Source organism: Microcaecilia unicolor, chromosome 12 (assembly GCF_901765095.1).
Source record: "Microcaecilia unicolor chromosome 12, aMicUni1.1, whole genome shotgun sequence".
Lineage (NCBI taxonomy): Eukaryota > Metazoa > Chordata > Amphibia > Gymnophiona > Siphonopidae > Microcaecilia > Microcaecilia unicolor.
This window is the reverse complement of record NC_044042.1, coordinates 76,443,266-76,461,797: the sequence shown is the minus strand read 5'-3', so window position 1 is coordinate 76,461,797 and position 18,532 is coordinate 76,443,266. Positions and strand designations below refer to the sequence as shown.

Genomic DNA, 18,532 nt, shown 5'->3' with positions numbered 1-18,532 from the left:
AGTTCCAAAATTTTAAACTATAGTAATAGCTGCAGCCAAATGTTGAGTAGCCTGAGTAATTTGTTCTTGGTTGTCACATTTCAGACTTCAGCAGTCACACAGAGAATAAGTCCCTGTTCCACCCTGACCAGCAGCACTGCCTCACCACCAGCCAGCAGTCCCTGTTCAACCCTCCCCCCAGTGAGCACAAGTGCAACTGCCAAGGACTGCAGTTATGGTGCGGTCACCAGTCCTACCTCCACGCTTGAGAGCAGAGACAGTGGCATCATTGGTAAGTTCTGTTTTTGTTATACATTTCTTCTGTTAACATTTTTCTTGTTTAAACCATCTGGGGCACTGATGGTGATGTTTATCACTGCAGTACAAAGGTAGCTCTTGTACTTTGGAATCAAGGTTTAGAATAAAATGAAAGATATTGCATGAATTACTCATGACATTAGCAAAAGTATGTGTTCTTGGAGGAGGAACATAATTTCCTTTATGCCATTCTATTACCATATATGAATAATTCCTTGAGCATATGAGACAAGGTTTTCTAACTACATCTCACTAGATTATGATTACATATAAAGGTAATCCCCTGTATGCAAGTACCAAGTTGCAAATGACTTATAGGGGCCACCACTTGTGTGATGCTTTTTTTTGGCAGACTATTTAGGGGTGTGGTTTGCCATTGCCTTCCCTGTAATTTTTTACCTCCCGGCTAAGGCCTGGTACTAGTTTGCTGACCAAAAGTGGATGGATGGCTGAGTTGGCCGGAGGACACCTATCTGACAAAAATATCAGTGCTGGATTCTAATTCAGGTCATAGGCAAGTGGACCTACCAATTGTATCACAAGGCATAGTAACATAGTAGATGGCGGCAGAAAAAGACCTGCACGGTCCATCCAGTCTGCCCAACAAGACAACTCATGTGTGCTACTTTTGTGTATACCCTACTTTGATTTGTACCTGTGGTCTTCAGGGCACAGACCGTATAAGTCTGCCCAGCACTAGCCCCGCCTCCCAACCACCAGCCCTGCCTCCCAACCACCGGCTCTGGCACAGACCGTATAAGTTTGCCCAGCGCTATCCCCACCTCCCACCACCGGCTCTGGCACAGACCGTATAAGTCTGCCCAGCGCTATCCCTGCCTCCCAACCTCCAGTCCCGCCTCCCACCACTGGCTCTGGCACAGACCATATAAGTCTGCCCCGCACTATCCCCGCCTCCCAACCTCCAGCCCCGCCTCCCACTACCGGCTCTGCTATCCAATCTCGGTTAAGCTCCTGAGGATCCTTTCCTTCTGAACAGGATTCCTTTATGTTTATCCCACGCATGTTTGAATTCTGTTACCATTTTCCTCTCCACCACCTCCCGCAGGAGGGCATTCCAAGCATCCACCACTCTCTCCGTGAAGAAATACTTCCTGACATTTTTCTTGAGTCTGCCCCCCTTCAATCTCATTTCATGTCCTCTCGTTCTACTGCCTTCGTATCTCCGGAAAAGGTTCGTTTGCGGATTAATACCTTTCAAATATTTGAACGTCTGTATCATATCACCCCTGTTTCTCCTTTCCTCCAGGGTATACATGTTCAGGTCAGCAAGTCTCTCCTCATACGTCTTGTTACGCAAATCCCATACCATTCTCGTAGCTTTTCTTTGCACCGCTTCGATTCTTTTTACATCCTTAGCAAGATACGGCCTCCAAAACTGAACACAATACTCTAGATGGGGCCTCACCAACGACTTATACAGGGGCATCAACACTCCCTTTCTTCTGCTGGTCACACCTCTCTCTATACAGCCCAACAACCTTCTAGATACAGCCACGCTGCCAGCGCTTATTTCTGATGCCCTGCAGGCTCTCTCTATTGAGGACCCTGCCAGTGGCACAGCCTCCTCTGTGAGTCCTAGGATGGCTAGTACCAAAAAGCCTGCTCGAGCCTTTCCTTTGCATGACTCCATCCAAGAGCTTATTTCAGCTCAATGGGCTGACCCCGAGGGACCTTTGAAAGTTTCCAGGGCTATGGGGCAATTATACCCTCTGAGTGAGGAGCATATGGCTCGCTTTGCTATGCCTAAAGTGGATGCCCTAGTCACAGCTGTGACAAAGAGAACTACCCTCCCTCCAAGCATACATTTGTATATTTAGCCATGTAAATCTATGCTGGATTTACCAGTCACATTTATTTTCTGGTGTGTGGATAAGAAGTTGTTACCTGAAAACCGAAAAATACAGTTGAACTCTTGGTGGAAAGGCAGTCCTCAGGAAGGTTTTAACGTTACTAGAAATCTGTGCTTGCCCAATTTTAAGACCAGAATAGGGGCATGTTTATGTAGATTGTGTGTTCAGGGAAGGAATGAATAATGAATATAATATTCTTATATCCTTCAGTAAACAGCACTGAAATACACTGAATGAATTCCTACAAAAATGATCATTTCATTTATTCATTTGATATGCTGCTTTCATTAAGCGGTTTTCAGCTCCTAAAACGTTCAAAATACAGTTTACAGATAATAGCATCCCATTACCCAACCTCCCCCCTTTCATCAAAATAAAGAATATTATATCTAGAGCCTAACCAAAACTGCTTTTTTTTCAGTTTCAGCTAAAACCAAAAACTAAAGTTTGGTCGTGTGAATGTAAACCAGTGAGGCCCACTGGGGATTGTCAAAGCTTACAGTCAGCAGCCCTCTTCTAAACCCACAGGAGATACTAACCTCAGTGTTGCCAACCTAGCTTATTTCCCACGAGTTTGGGCTTGTTATTTTCTGAACTTTCGGGTAGCTTGATTTTGGTCTTCTGCTTTTTCTTTTATTTGATTTGATATATCACTGATTGCCCACAGTTGACGCTGTGATAGCATTACAAGTAAGTGGGTCAGCTGATGCTCAGTCCCGCCTTTTCCTTTCCTCTTTCGTTTCCTCATAGGCTATGGAAATAGTTAATCACAACGTGCACCGCCCCTGTATTAGGGCTGCCTTTTGACACCCGGGGCATACTTTATAAGACACATTAAAAAAATTAGGCTTATTTTTAGGAACTGATATTTTTTGTTTTGTGCTTGCTTTTTAAGCAAAATGTGCTTATTTTTCTACAACTACCTGGCAACACTGATTAACTTGCAGTCCCAGGAACTGCAAGCACAGACTGACAACTGGGAGAGCCATTTTAACAAGGACTTCTCAACAAGTCTGGCACATTTAGGTTCCCAAGTCAATTCAGATGTAGTTAAATATCCTCTGCGACAGGAACTTTGTGAGAATGTGTAAAAGAAAAATCATGCTGGGTGGTAATCAAAACGATTAAAGCGGGCAGGAAAGGCTTCAATCACGTGTCTGTGGCTAATCACTGATATTCAGCAGCACGTAACCAGTTAACATCATTGAATATTAGCTATTTGTGCCTGTGCCAAAGCCAGCTGACTTGTGGGCGATCTGGAGTGGATTTGGCACTTATGCAATTAAGTGCCGATATTCAACCCTTGACCATATAAGATAACCACTTAAATTGGGCCGCATAAATAGCAGTCCTATCTTTAAGCAGTTCAGCTTATGCATTCAAGGGCTGAATATTGCACTTAACAGCAAAAGCTTTAGTGGCCAACCAAAAACTGGATATTCAATACTAGTACCTAGATATGGCCTGGCATTGAATATCCAGAAATACAGCTGGTGGGGGATGTAAAAATGCTGAGCAGCACCAGCTGAATCTCGGCCGGATGATTACCTGCATTTTATGCTTACTAAAACTGTACACAAGTAAGAGGAGAAAAAAAGCATTGAAATGTTTCCCATTTTGTATTTAGTTATAAAACTGATTAAGGACAAGCATGATATAGATCCTTCCAAAAATAGGGTAAATGAGTCCGGACACTGGTCTATACTGCAGACATTATACCAGCCTGATGCACAATCCAAAATAAAAACAAGAGGCACTGATCTGCCTACTGAGATGCAAACAAAGTAAAAGCAGATCACATACAAAATACCAAAACAAGTGAATAAAAAGAAGTGGTTTCTTGAACAGTTACCCGACGTGGCCATGTTTTGCCCTCAGGCTGCGTCAGGGGTAAAAAAAAAAAAGAGGGGTAAAAATCAAACCACCTAATCCACTTCTTCACACAGACAGTTCATTGAGATGAGTGAATCTGTCTGTGTGAAGAAGTGGATTGGGTGGTTTGATTTTTACTATTAGGGGTTCACTGAGTTTTTATCCCTCTTAGTTTTTTTACCCCTGACGCAGCCTGAAGGTGAAACTTGGCCACGTCGGGTAACTGTTCAATAAACCACTTCTTTTTATTCACTTGTTTTGGTATTCAATCCAAAATAAAGCCCATTGATGCTACCGAATGTGAGGACTATATGCTCTAAAAACATTACATTCAAGAGCAATACATTTCTAAAATTATTTTCTAATATATAAAATTAATTTCATTATAATATAATTTCCCTACTAAACAATACAAACTGACCAGTACTTGTGCTTGAAAAGTCAATGCAGATTCCTTTTTCATAAAATCCAGCTTCTGCACACCACAAGTTTGATTAAAACAATTCATCTTCATCATACCCAACAGAGCCTGGAAGCACTTTAAAATCACCCAAATAGTATGAAAGACCATATTTTACCTCCAAGCAAAATAGCCTCTGCAAACATGGATCTCAGCTAATGAAAACTGAAACTAAGTTTTTACAAAGTCTGACTTTATGCCACATTTGGAGTGACAGTTGATGTCATATCTCCACAGAGAGGCTAATTCCTAAAGATCATCCCAAATTTACAGACTTAAATTCCTGCTAAACTTTTGTTATCATGAGCTATTTACCATATAAGCTACTATGCAAGACCCTAACTGCATTACTTGCAATCACATTACATGCACACACACACAAAATCAAGAATTCAAAGAGTAGCCTGTCCGCCCAAGACTACCTTACAATCCCTTGGTAGTCTAACGGTATAGTCAGGGTAAGAGTGATTCCCAGTCGCTCTTGCCTATGTTAGCTGTGCTCTCAAAATGGATGCCAATGACCTCTTACGGCAGTTGAGTGAGATTGCCTCGAGAGGTAATGCCAGCCATTTTGAGAGCAGAGCCGCTGTTTCGTCGCCTTGAGATCTTCAGGCACCATCATCCCAAGGTCCCTCTCCTGAGCTGAGTTTGCCAATCTCTCCTTTCCTATCCGGTACATCTCTTTTATATTTCTGCACCTCAAGTGCAGCACTCTGCACTTCTTGGCATTAAATTTTAACTTGACCATTCTTCTAACATTTGGAGTTCCATTCTCATGGTTTCTACTCCCTCCAGGGTATCGACTCTGTTGGCTATCTTTGTGCCACCCACAAAAAGGCAAACGTTTTCTTCTAACCCTTCATCAATGTCTCTCACAAAGACTTTCAACAGAATCGGCCCCTGAGGCACTTCACTATTCACCTTCCTTTCCTCTGAGCAGGTTCCATTTTCCACCACCCTCTGCCGGTCAACCAGTTTCCAATCCAGTTCACCACTTTAGGTCCTAAGTTCAGCCCTCTTGGCTTATACACGTTGACATGCTGGAGGTCAGTCATGTCCTTGCCCCGTTTCCATGGATCACAACAAAGACGTCTGCCTTAGTATTCTTCTCCGCTGGACAAAAGCGCAGCTGAAAGTTAAAACATGAGAAAAATAAAACCCACCGGAATTGTCGGGAATTAAGACGGTGGGCTTTTTGAAGATATAATAGATTTTTATTGTCAGTCAGAACGGTGAAGGGGAACTTGGCCCCCTCAAGTAAGTGGCGCCATTCCTCCAGTGCTAGCATAAGAAACTTTTTGTGAGAAGAAGATGCAGGGAAGCAACTTCCCTCTGGAGTGGGACTGGAGTAGGACAGCACTTGTTCCGGATGCAGACGTGTGGACCTCAACATAAAACCTTTTCTTGGGATCTGGATGTTGGAGTATCAGAGTGGTTGTAAAGGCCTACTTAAGGCGGTCAAACTCGGCTATGGCCTTGGGTAGCCAATCCCAGGGGTTCGCCTCACGCCGGGTGAGGGCAGGTCAGAGGTACTGCAATGGTGGAATACTTCCAGATGAACTGTTGTTAGCAGTTGGTGAAACCCAAAAATCTCTGGAGGGCTCTGTGGCCCAAAGGCCAAGGCCAGTCTAGAATAGCAGACAGCTTGGCTGGGTCTATATGTAGCTCCGAGTCTGAGATGATGTACCCCAGGAAGGGCAATTCGGAGTGCTCAAAAATACATTTTTCGAGTTTGGCAAATAACTGGTTTTGATGCAGATGATAAAGTACCAACTTGATGTGCTGCCTATGCTGTTCGGAGAAAATCAAGATGTCATCGAGATAAACAAGCTCACATTTGTACATTAGATCCCAGAAGATGTCATTGATGAAATTCCGAAAAATCGCCAGAGCATTCACAAGGCCAGAAGCCATGACAGAATACTCATAGTGCCCATCTCAGGTGTTGAAGGCAGTCTTCCACTCATCTCCCCTTCTAATACGAATGAGGTTATAGTTGCCCCACCAATCGAGTTTGATAAAAATACATGCACCCTGGAGTCTGTCGAATAGTTTGGAGATGAGGGGTAGGGGGTATTTGTTCTTCACAGTAATCGTGTTCAAGCCCTGCTAGTCAATGCATGGTTGCAGCCCCCTGTCCTTCTTGCCCACGAAAAAGAATCCGGCTCCAGCCAGGAACTTAGAGGGACATATGACCCCCCCCCCCCCCCCCCCCGCTTTAGATTGTCTTTGATGTAGTTGGACATGGCTTCAGTCTCTGAGTGCAAGAGCATATAAGGTTTGGCGCGGGGGGGGGGGGTGATTTCCTAGGTAACAGTTCAATAGGGGCACTCATAGCTTCGGTGAAGTGGGAGAGTTTCCACTCATCGCTTAGAGAAGACATCAGCGTACTCTTGGTAGGCCCAGGGTAAGGACTTCTCAATCTCTGATGTATGGATGGCCGCCAGCCTGGGGAGTGTAATGCAGTCCAAACACTGTCCCCTACAGGATGAACCCCAAGCTGTTAACTGGCTTTGTTCCCAGTTGAACTGGGGATTGTGCTGTTGTAACCAGGGTAGGCCCAGGATGATGGGGTTTGTTGCCTTCTGCAGAACATACAGGGTGATGGCTTATTTATGTAGTACCCCAATCCGGAGGTTGAGCGGGAGTGTCTTGGCCTTGAGGATGAAGGATACTGGAATAGGTCTAGAACCTCTGTTTGGGAATGTGGTAGTAACGAACCAAGGCCTCATCAACAAATACGCCTGCCACAGTTGAATCTATAAATGCCTTAGTGAAGAATTCAGGATCCAAATCGATGGCAGATGGAGTAACTGTGAGCAGGAAGTTCGTGGAGAGGGTCCTAGTCCTGCCTCCCTGGCCAGAACTAGCGGGTTTCCCAGCTTTTTTGGGCATCGGTGGGCATAGTACCCCTTTGCGCCACAAAGCACAGATCCTGTTCCCATTTCCGTCTCTTCTTCTGATCTGAAAGCCCCAACTGATCCACTTACTTGTAAGGGGAGTGATGTAGGTTTGTGCTGAAATGTAGGAGCTAACCAAAAAGGCCTGTGACTAGCCCTGACAGCTTGGTTTTGACGACATAGACGTCCATTCCTAAAAACCTTCCAGATGGAGTCCCTAGAATACTCCTAGCCTCTAGGGAATTTTCCACACAAAAATGTTACTTTTTCAATTGGAGAAGATTTTCCCTCTGGTTTATAGCCAGAGCATTCAACCCTGCTAGATGCTCACTTCCTATCCTTATGGAGTACCTCCTCCATCTTTCTGATTCTGACTTCAAAACTAACTCAGTCAGAGTACGCTTGAGTGCCATTAGCACTTTTCATTCTAGGGTTGATAATAAGCCAGTTTCTGTCCATCGCTTGATAGTTAGATCCATTAAAGGTTTATTTCATACCAAACTTCCCTTCAATCCACCTCCAGTAGCGTGGGATCTCAATGTGATCCTCACAGCTCTTGTGAAACCTCCATTTGAACCACTCCATTCCTGTTCTCTTAAGTTCCTCAATAGCACTTATTTCTGCCAGAAGAGTGAATGAATTTCAAGCCCTTGTGGCAGACCCACCTTATACCAGGTTCTACCACAATAGAGTAGTTCTTCAAACCCACCCCAAATTCCTCCCTAAAATGAGAATATATTGCTGCAGTCCTCTGAGTAACTTTGCTTCTCTTGCTAACCATATTGGTTCTTGCAAACTCTTTACTTTCCTGTTTCCTTAGACTTTTTCTGTATTATGTGCCTCTTAGCTGCACTCTGAATTTTGTAATTTTACATGATTATGCACATGATTAATTATGTGAAAAATTGTTTGCATGCATAATAGTATAAGTCCCCAGGGTGTAATGTAGAGGAATGTCCTAGAGGCAGGGCTGTCAGCGGTATTGTAATAGCTAATGTGTAATGACAATAAATCTGATGTAGAACATCATTACTTGTCTCATTCCTGACATTTTTCATTCTTTCACAGCTACTTTAACAAGTTATTCTGAAAATGTGGACCGTTCTAAATATGGAGGGGCAAACAGCAAAGACCTAGGGTCCAGAGGAAACCTGAAACCCTGGCAGTCTCAAAAATCCAGTATGGATTCCTGTTTGTACAGAGTGGATGAAAACATGACGGCCTCAACCTACAGTCTAAACAAAATTCCAGAGAGAAACCTGGAGACAGTGTTATCCCAGTCTGTTCAGTCTATCCCGTTGTACCTTATGCCACGACCAAATTCTGTAGCAGGTAAGGAAAAAGGATGTTTTTCATTTTTTTCTCTGTTTAGTAGCTAAGCGTCTTAATTTAGGACAGGTTATATAAGTGCTGGCACCCGTATAGCTAAGTGGCTTAATTTAGGACAGCTCAAAAAGTGTCCTAAATAAGGCTGCTTAGTTATGCAGGTGCTGGCTCTGAATATCGTGCCGGCACCCGCATAATGTTTTTTTTTCTTTAAAAAAAAGAAAAAGCCCACGAGCTCCCTCCCCTCAGCCCGTGTCAAGACCTATCCCCCACAAGACCCCTGCCCTCCTACCCATACAGGTAGGCAACTGGGCCTGCCTGTATCCCTGGTGGTCCATTGGGGTCGTTGGGGGCAGTAGCGCAGCTCCCTTGCTCCTGCCCTTTGTGGAGTCTCTCTAAAGTGGGTTCCGCACGAGGTGCGGCCACCGTTTTAGAGAGGCATCACAAAGGGCAGGAGCAAGGGGGCTGCATTCCTGCTGCCAACAACCCCACTGGACCACCAGGGATACAGGTAGACCCGGGGGAGAGGGTCTGACTGCATGGCTAAGGGAGGGTGTGGTCTTCTGGTGGGGGGGGGTCGTCTTGACGTGGGGAAGAATGAGGGAAAGAGGGGACATTGCGAACGGGTGCATTGTTGGTAGGGCTCTTTTTTTTTTTTTTTTTTTCAGTTATGCGGGCCCAGCTTGATATTCAGCCAGGACTGCATAACTCTTATGCGACACTGGCTAAATATTGGCCAGACCCGCAGAAGCTCCAGATGGTCAGGTCACCCAAAATTATCACTGATATTCAGTGCTGCTGCCTGGACATGGCCCGGGACATGAATATTGGAGGATAATTTAGCCAGTAAAGTTCAGCATTTAAAAAAACAGTGACCATCGCTGGCTGAATATTGAGGGATGAGTTTTTAAATAGGTAGAATATGGTTTTGATGTACACCCTCCCCCATATACGTATTTAGAGCCCCTTTATAGCTTATAATTGTTGATAGTGAGTTTTCTTTAGTCCTGTCACTTTCTGTTGCAGTGTATAGGAAAGAAGTCCTGTGAGTTTCATCATCTACCTTGTTTAGCTCTCTGCCTGTGTGTTGCTCTATTTGATACTTGGAAGATGGTGTCAACTTTGACTAATAATGATCCTGGAGCTTTTTCCAAGGTTTTGGAGCTCTAAAATCATGTGAGCCTGAGAATTTATCTCCCTCCCTGTCTACTTACAAGGAACGTGCATTCCTATGAAATGACATGGGAAATTTCAGAGACATTTCCCTTGTTGTTTGTAGCCCAAAATGACAGAAAAAAAAAGCCAAAAATTTAGTTTTTCTGTGTTTTCAAAGAGTGCACACTCTGTGATAGTATGCACGTGTTTAGTTTATGTTTAAATTTTGGCAGAAATTAAGAGCCATACACTGTTTCTTCCTTGAACAAATGATGGCTTCTCCAGGATACATTTTCAGCTGCACGGTGACCATATTATTTTAAATACCAGCACCCGAGCATAAATTAATATGTGCTTCCAGTAGCATTATCTGTTTAGGGAGCAGTGCTGAATATACATGTGGAGGGGCATTTTTAATATGATGTCTAAATCTGATAAAAATCCAGTAGCGAACATGGCCAATTTCAAACCAGAAAAGCGTCCAGCTTTTTGTTTCAAAAATGGCCATGTGTTATATATTTTTGTGCTCAGTCCATCTATCCTTTTGGACCATTTTCAAAAAAGAAATAAAATTCAAGGGAAGAACACAAAAATAAGCCATTGGGATGTATTGGGGGGGGGGGGGGGGGAGGAGCAGCATTCTTAGTAGATTGGTCACACAGACATCCAAGCAGAGCAGTGGAGCACCATAGGAGGCACTTCAGTGGATGTCACATAAAAGGTCCCAGGTACCCATCTTACCATTACCCCTTTATATGTTGAGCCCTCCAAAACCCACCAAAAACCTACTGTACACCACTGCTATAGCCCTTACGTCTGCGAGTGTCACCTATAGGTGGGTACAGTAGGGTTTTGGAGGGCTCGCACTTTCCACCACAAGCATACAGTTAGAGTGAGATAAGGGGCCTGGTTCCTTTCTCTACAGTCTACTGCATCAACCACTAGGCTACTCCAGAGACCTGCTTGCTGTTTATATAGGACTGGCCATAACATCTGAAGCTGTCATAGAGGCTGGTATGCACTGTTTCTTTCACATCTTTGGGGGTGTGAGAGGGTCAGTGACCACTGGGGGGGGGGGAGTAAGGGGGTAGGCCATGCCTTAATCTCTCCAGTGGTCATTTAGGGCACCTTTTTGTGACTTAGTCATGATTGAAACAGGTCTAGATCAAAACATCTAACTTTTAGCCCCAGGCATTTTTGCTTTATTCCATTATGGCAGAAAAACATCCAAGTTTTGGGAACATCCATATCCCGCCCCCAACACATCCCCTTATGATTTGGACGAACTGCGTAGAAAACCTTCTTAAAAATTGGTTTTCGAAAATAAGCAATGTGGAAGTTTTGTTTTAAAAAAAAGTCCATCTGCCGCTTTGTGCCGCTTTTTAAATGTTTTTCTGTTTTGAAAATGAGCCCCATAGTATGATAACCACACTAGCACCATCTGTTTAGTTATGTCTGCTATTCAACAGGTTCAAACTAAGCAGATAAGTTACCTGTCTAGTGGCCAAATAATAACCATTAAATGAATTATTTTTGGGTGGTCTCCACCCCGTCCCTAACCCAGCCCAGATTTTATATGAATAATATCTGCCTGTTTAGCAAATTATATGTTTGCTGACCACTGATGAATGGATGATCAGCTTTTAATATTGGGCAGTCTGTTAGCAAAAAATTGCTAAAAATGTTTTGTAATTGCTGAATACATTTGAAGACATCTGGTCTGGGTATTTGCTGACTGATAGTGTCTTGTCAGTTTTTTCTAATGGGATGTTAGGCAATGACCTTGTGGGTCACTGTTACTTTATTAGTGGTTGTTTTGTGAATATGGAGTTTGTGAAAAGGAAGAAAATGTGAAACCCATGTACAACAGGATGGAAGGAAGTATGAGTTCTGGAGTTCAAGTTTTATGAATACAATAAACGTTTTATGAAGAGACTGTACAGTACCATTTTGTAGTGTTTTGGCCAGTATTCTTTAGCCATCATTTTTATCTTCTGCTCATTTTTAGAAATGAGATTTATTTTTTTGTGACTATCTTAGTTAACTGTTGGAACATAAGAACATCATGAGCACATCATAATGTGTTAGTAGATGAGGATTTCTAGGCTTACTCAATTATCCCTGCATAGTGTATCACCTGGGGCTCTACTCTGTTTCTGATCATCTCATACCCTTTACGTTACTATTTCCCTTGCATGTTTGAATTGGGTCACTGGTTTAGTTCTCACCTTCTAAGCATCTACTGTTCTCTCAAGAAAATGATATTTCTTTTACCCTAGGGCAGTGGTTCTCAACCCAGTCCCTGGGACACACTTTGCCAGTTAGGTTTTCAGAATACCTACAATTAATATATGTGAGAGAGATTTATATATAGTGAGGGTAGTGCATTAATATTTATCTCATGCATAACCATTGTGGATATCTTGAAAACATGACAGGTTGGGTACGTCCCAAGGACTGGATTGAGAACCCTTGCCTTAGGGGATATTATTTCACCCCTCTTCTTGCCACCAAAGAAGTACACATGGTATTCTTGTAAACCTAGCAACTTCATGTCTCTTACTGTGGTTATAAAGCTAAAATGAAAAGAAATTATTTTGAAATCCTCCCTAATGTTTACTTAATGTTGTGCTCTTCTTGTGTATTCACTGTTGGCCAATCAGATTGTTCCATTTGTGTTCCACATTCAAAAGACAAGATGAAAGCACCCTAGTAGAACTGAGTAAACTCAACTCTTGTAGTCATTTAATTTCTCATTTATGCACACAAATGAAAACACTCAGTTTTTATAGGCAGACATTGAGCAGCATCCTAAAGAATGCAAGTAGTGTGTAGCCTTTGATAATTTATTAATTAGGAAGCAAGACCCAATAACCTTCATGTTACAGAGACAGTAGTCATAGTTAATCAATGATAGATATAGAGAATAACTTTGTATATGGTGTCTAGGTCAACAAACAAGTCAATGCATTCAAAACTTGTGGTATTTTATAAAAGGCTTGTTGAATGTAGAGTCTTTTATATAAAATACATATAGCGCCTCCCAAAAACACATGTATTTGGTGTACCCACATCAGAAGAAGCCATTTATAAAGGAAAACATAAAGAAAAAAATCATCATCACTTGGGGCTTTGCAGTGTGTATGTAGCACTACTTATACATCTAACGGTGCTACTCAGGGCTGGCTCAGCCTAAGGACCAGGTGTGGCACTGGCTCAGGGTGCCAAAATCCTGGTTCAATATCTCTCCCTCTCTCTCTTCCCTGCCCTCACTCTCACCTGCAATTTGGTATCCATAGGAGGGGGGAGGGAAGAGAGAGGGAGAGAGATGCCGGACTGGATTTTGGCACCTTGTCACCAGTGAGGGGAGGAGGTGGGGTGGAGGGAGAGTTATTAGATTGCAGGCAGAGGGATGGAGGGGCACTGATGCAAAAGTTGGCTTAGAGCACCACAATCCCTTGAACCAGCTCTGATGCTACTACCTTGTGTAAGTGTCAAATTTTGTAAAACTGCATATCAGAGTGGAGGCAAATAAGGAGCCAAGCTCTGAAACATATACTTCTTCCTTCTCATCCTGCTGATCATTCCAGACCTATGGGTTGTATCCCCCTATCAGCAGATGCAGTCAGAAACTTGAAGATTCCAATGAAATCACCAATATAACAGGCATGGCAGCCTGGAATGTTCCTAGTATTTCTCTGCTTCTAGCAGATGGACTGGTGTAGCAGGATTTCTTCTGGACAAGCCTTTCTCTCTGGGGGTGCAGTCCACAGCCTGCAACCCCGTAAGGCTGAGCATTGGTCTAGGCATTGCTCCTAAAGACTGGTCCATATACTTTCACCTGGTCAAGCTGCGAGATGTCTTTTCTTCCAGGGCCCCAAGCTAACTTATAGGTTTGGTTCTGTGTGTGAGGCCAGTTGGCAGGAGTGAGTAGTATTTATTTATTTATTTTATTTATTTATTGCATTTGTATCCCAACATTATCCCACCTATTTGCAGGCTCAATGTGGCTTACATAGTTTTGTTATGACATTGTAATTCCGGAATATCAGATACAGTTAGTAGTGTGCAGAGATTAAGTAAGGGAAAAAAGAGGAAGTGGACTTTCATAACTGGTTGGGTTGGTAAAGTGGATCAGTGAAGCTGTTGGTTCTCGTTGTAGGCCTTGTTGAAGAAGTGTGTCTTCAGAGATTTGCGAAAGTTATTTGTTTCGACAATTGATTTCAGGTCTGTGGGTAGAGCATTCCATATCTGCATGCTCGTGTAAGAGAAGGTGGTGGCATGCATCAGTTTGTATTTTAGTCCTTTACAGCTGGGGAAGTGCAAATTGAGAAATTTGCGGGATGTTCTTGTGGCGTTTCTGGGAGGTAGGTCCACTAGGTTCAGCATGTAGATAGGGGCTGTCCCCCTCCCCTCATCTCACTTTATCCCCTGACACTCCTTCCCCTGCGATTTGTTTTTGAAAAGGAGACAGTGTAATTTTCTTCTGTTGGTGAGGAGTTAGTCCACTCTTAAGGTTATCAATAGAAATCAAACAAAATAAAACATGGAAAAGAAAATAAGATGATACCTTTTTTATTGGACATAACTTAATACATTTCTTGATTAGCTTTCGAAGGTTGCCCTTCTTCGTCAGATCGGAAATAAGCAAATGTGCTAGCTGTCATTGTATATAAGTGCATTCAAGCATTACTATGACAGTCTGACAGGGTGGGAGGATGGGGGTGGGTAGGAGGTATGCCTGGGGACATCAAAGCATATCATTGATATTCTAACAGGATGGGTGTGGATAGGTGAGGGGTGGGGTGATCAACAGAGACATACAGCTTTATGGTTTATAATGGGCTAGGAACCCCAGATCCTTGTTAAGTCCTTTCTGTTGGGTGTTAAAATATTCAATCATTCTGACTTCAAAGGTCTTACGTTCTTGTATGGTTATAAAGTTACCTTTCAGGATTCTCACTGTGAAGTCACTGGTACAGTGTCCTGGTCCTGTAAAATGTTGACCAACAGGTGTGGGAACCCTACTGGCACCAGCATAGACATCACATGATCCTGTCTTGGTTTTTTAATTATTGTAAACTGCTACAATCCCAGCAGCCATTTTGAATGCAAAGCCAACATAAGCAAACGAGAATGGAGATTTCACTTGCCACAACTAGGCCAGTAGACCGCCATCGCTTCTAAGGTACACCTGGGGAGTGCCTATAGGTGGTGGGAAGGCAGCACTTTTGGTCAGGGTGTGTGACCCACTTTTGGTGTTGGGGGGGTATACAGTAAATTTTGGCTGCAGTTTTAGCCTAAAGAGAAAAGCCTACTTTGAGTCACTCTGTGGAATAATTCATATCAGTAAGTGAAATGCAAGGCTTAGATTTTATGATTTTTTTTTTTTTTAGAAAGCATGGAGCAAAACGTCTTGGTTGAAGTGTCCAGGTGTAGCTTTTGCATTGGTGCTTTCATTGCATATTCTGTTTTGTAAATGAAAAGGCAGTTTCATTCTGCAGTGTTTGAAGCCAGGTTAGAAATACTGAAAATGCAAATAGGGAGTGCAATGTATGATCTGTGGGTGTTAATGAAAGAAGGAGGGGGAGAGTACACAGAATACAAATGACAGAACATGAAAAGAGAAGAATGGCATGGGGAGGGACAGAGCTGCAAGAAACATATGTGACTGAGGAGGAGGATGCTTATTATTTCTTTCCAAAGAGAAAGAAAAAGAAGAATTTGATAGCTTTTTTTTTTTTTTGGTTTGCAGTCAGCTTTTCACATTCAAAAACCCACCTGAAGTGTTAAAGTCAATATTAGCTTACTTGCTTGGGTGTTACATCCCACTTTGTTCTACACCCATACAACTTATATTGTGTAGTTAATTTAAAAGGAAATACACATTAAATTTGGTGCCCATTCTGCTGGGTCATGACAGAGGTTTTGACAGAATAGTCTGAGGCCTGGTAAAAGGTAGTATGGGAAAGTATAAAGATCGGTCTCTTAGGCCTAAGGTGTGAGGCACTGAAAAAAATGCTCCTTTGCAAAGTCTAAATGTGGCTTATACAGGTTTCTACATTGCACAAAATTTAGTCCAGCTATTCATCAATGCACATGCAAAAAAAGGTATTGCAATTACAGTGGTGGAAATAAGTATTTGATCCCTTGCTGATTTTGTAAGTTTGCCCACTGACAAAGACATGAGCAGCCCATAATTGAAGGGTAGGTTATTGGTAACAGTGAGAGATAGCACATCACAAATTAAATCCGGAAAATCACATTGTGGAAAGTATATGAATTTATTTGCATTCTGCAGAGGGAAATAAGTATTTAATCCCTCTGGCAAACAAGACCTAATACTTGGTGGCAAAACCCTTGTTGGCAAGCACAGCGGTCAGACGTCTTCTGTAGTTGATGATGAGGTTTGCACACATGTCAGGAGGAATTTTGGTCCACTCCTCTTTGCAGATCATCTCTAAATCATTAAGAGTTCTGGGCTGTCGCTTGGCAACTCGCAGCTTCAGCTCCCTCCATAAGTTTTCAATGGGATTAAGGTCTGGTGACTGGCTAGGCCACTCCATGACCCTAATGTGCTTCTTCCTGAGCCACTCCTTTGTTGCCTTGGCTGTATGTTTTGGGTCATTGTCGTGCTGGAAGACCCAGCCACGACCCATTTTTAAGGCCCTGGCGGAGGGAAGGAGGTTGTCACTCAGAATTGTACGGTACATGGCCCCATCCATTCTCCCATTGATGCGGTGAAGTAGTCCTGTGCCCTTAGCAGAGAAACACCCCCAAAACATAACATTTCCACCTCCATGCTTGACCGTGGGGACGGTGTTCTTTGGGTCATAGGCAGCATTTCTCTTCCTCCAAACACGGCGAGTTGAGTTCATGCCAAAGAGCTCAATTTTTGTCTCATCTGACCACAGCACCTTCTCCCAATCACTCTCGGCATCATCCAGGTGTTCACTGGCAAACTTCAGACGGGCCGTCACATGTGCCTTCCGGAGCAGGGGGACCTTGCGGGCACTGCAGGATTGCAATCCGTTATGTCGTAATGTGTTACCAATGGTTTTCGTGGTGACAGTGGTCCCAGCTGCCTTGAGATCATTGACAAGTTCCCCCCTTGTAGTGTAGGCTGATTTCTAACCTTCCTCATGATCAAGGATACCCCACGAGGTGAGATTTGCGTGGAGCCCCAGATCTTTGTCGATTGACAGTCATTTTGTACTTCTTCCATTTTCTTACTATGGCACCAACAGTTGTCTCCTTCTCGCCAGCGTCTTACTGATGGTTTTGTAGCCCATTCCAGCCTTGTGCAGGTGTATGATCTTGTCCCTGACATCCTTAGACAGCTCCTTGCTCTTGGCCATTTTGTAGAGGTTAGAGTCTGACTGATTCACTGAGTCTGTGGACAGGTGTCTTTCATACAGGTGACCATTGCCGACAGCTGTCTGTCATGCAGGTAACGAGTTGATTTGGAGCATCTACCTGGTCTGTAGGGGCCAGATCTCTTACTGGTTGGTGGGGGATCAAATACTTATTTCCCTCTGCAGAATGCAAATAAATTCATATACTTTCCACAATGTGATTTTCCGGATTTAATTTGTGATGTGCTATCTCTCACTGTTACCAATAACCTACCCTTCAATTATGGGCTGCTCATGTCTTTGTCAGTGGGCAAACTTACAAAATCAGCAAGGGATCAAATACTTATTTCCACCACTGTAACTTCAGAACACAATAATTATCCTTCAGATGACTATTAGATATAGGACCCATCCAGTCTACCCAGTTACTCCTGCCTGTATTAAAAGGATATAGCCCAGCTTCTAACTGTAAGGATATAAAAATAGAACTCATACTAAAAATGTTTTGGCTTGATAAAGTTTTACATATATATGAAAATGTTACTTAATGTGCTATATAATAAATTCTGTAAAGAGCAGTGTAGTTTTGGTACTAACATTATGATTTATGGTTTATTGGATTTAATATGCTGCCTTTCCTTGTAAAATGACAAGGCGGTTTACAAATTAAATTAGTATAACACATAGAGAAAGGAACACCAATATTTGAGTATAGGAGATAGCAGATAACAAACATAAACAACATGCAGTCAGTACCCTACTAACTCACAGACTGCTGTTAGGAGATGCATTATACCACCTAGGTCTGACAGTAAGTGGGATAGTCCTCTTAAAATAGTAAGTCTTTAAGGCCAATTTAAACCTTAGGAAAGGATAACTCCATCCTGATAGTTAGTGGGAGATTGTTCCAGAGCAAAGGTGCCACACGAAAGAAAGCCCTATGACATGGACTCCAGGTGTTCTAATCATACGAAGACATCTATCATGGGGTGTCTGTAGGATTCTGTTTGAAATACGGGCAGTTATCCAATAGGAAAGATACGTTTTTTTAATACTGGTGTCTCTACTTATGTGTGAGTACAGGAATTTTATACTGAATTCTGTAATAAACAAGAAGCCAGTGGTACTGTGCCAGCAATGGTGTGACTCTTGTCAAATATCTTGGTGCAACATAAGATCCTTATTGCTGTATTTTGGACAGTCTGTAGATGCTTGATCATATGCTAAGGACAGCCTGCATAGATAACATTACAATAGCCTGGAAGTTAAGGCATATAACAGAGGTGTCCAGGTAGA

At 42.8% G+C, this 18,532-nt stretch overlaps 1 protein-coding gene across 1 annotated transcript in view; it reads left to right on the top strand.

Annotated features, from left to right (window-relative positions):
* The window catches only part of TANC2 (tetratricopeptide repeat, ankyrin repeat and coiled-coil containing 2), a 931,529-nt gene that overhangs the window by 610,146 nt on the left and 302,851 nt on the right, over positions 1 to 18,532 (top strand). The window contains exons 9-10 of the mRNA XM_030221414.1: positions 85 to 271; positions 8,469 to 8,732. Coding sequence (XP_030077274.1) covers positions 85 to 271; positions 8,469 to 8,732 — 451 coding nt within the window. The remainder of the gene's footprint in view (positions 1 to 84; positions 272 to 8,468; positions 8,733 to 18,532) is intronic.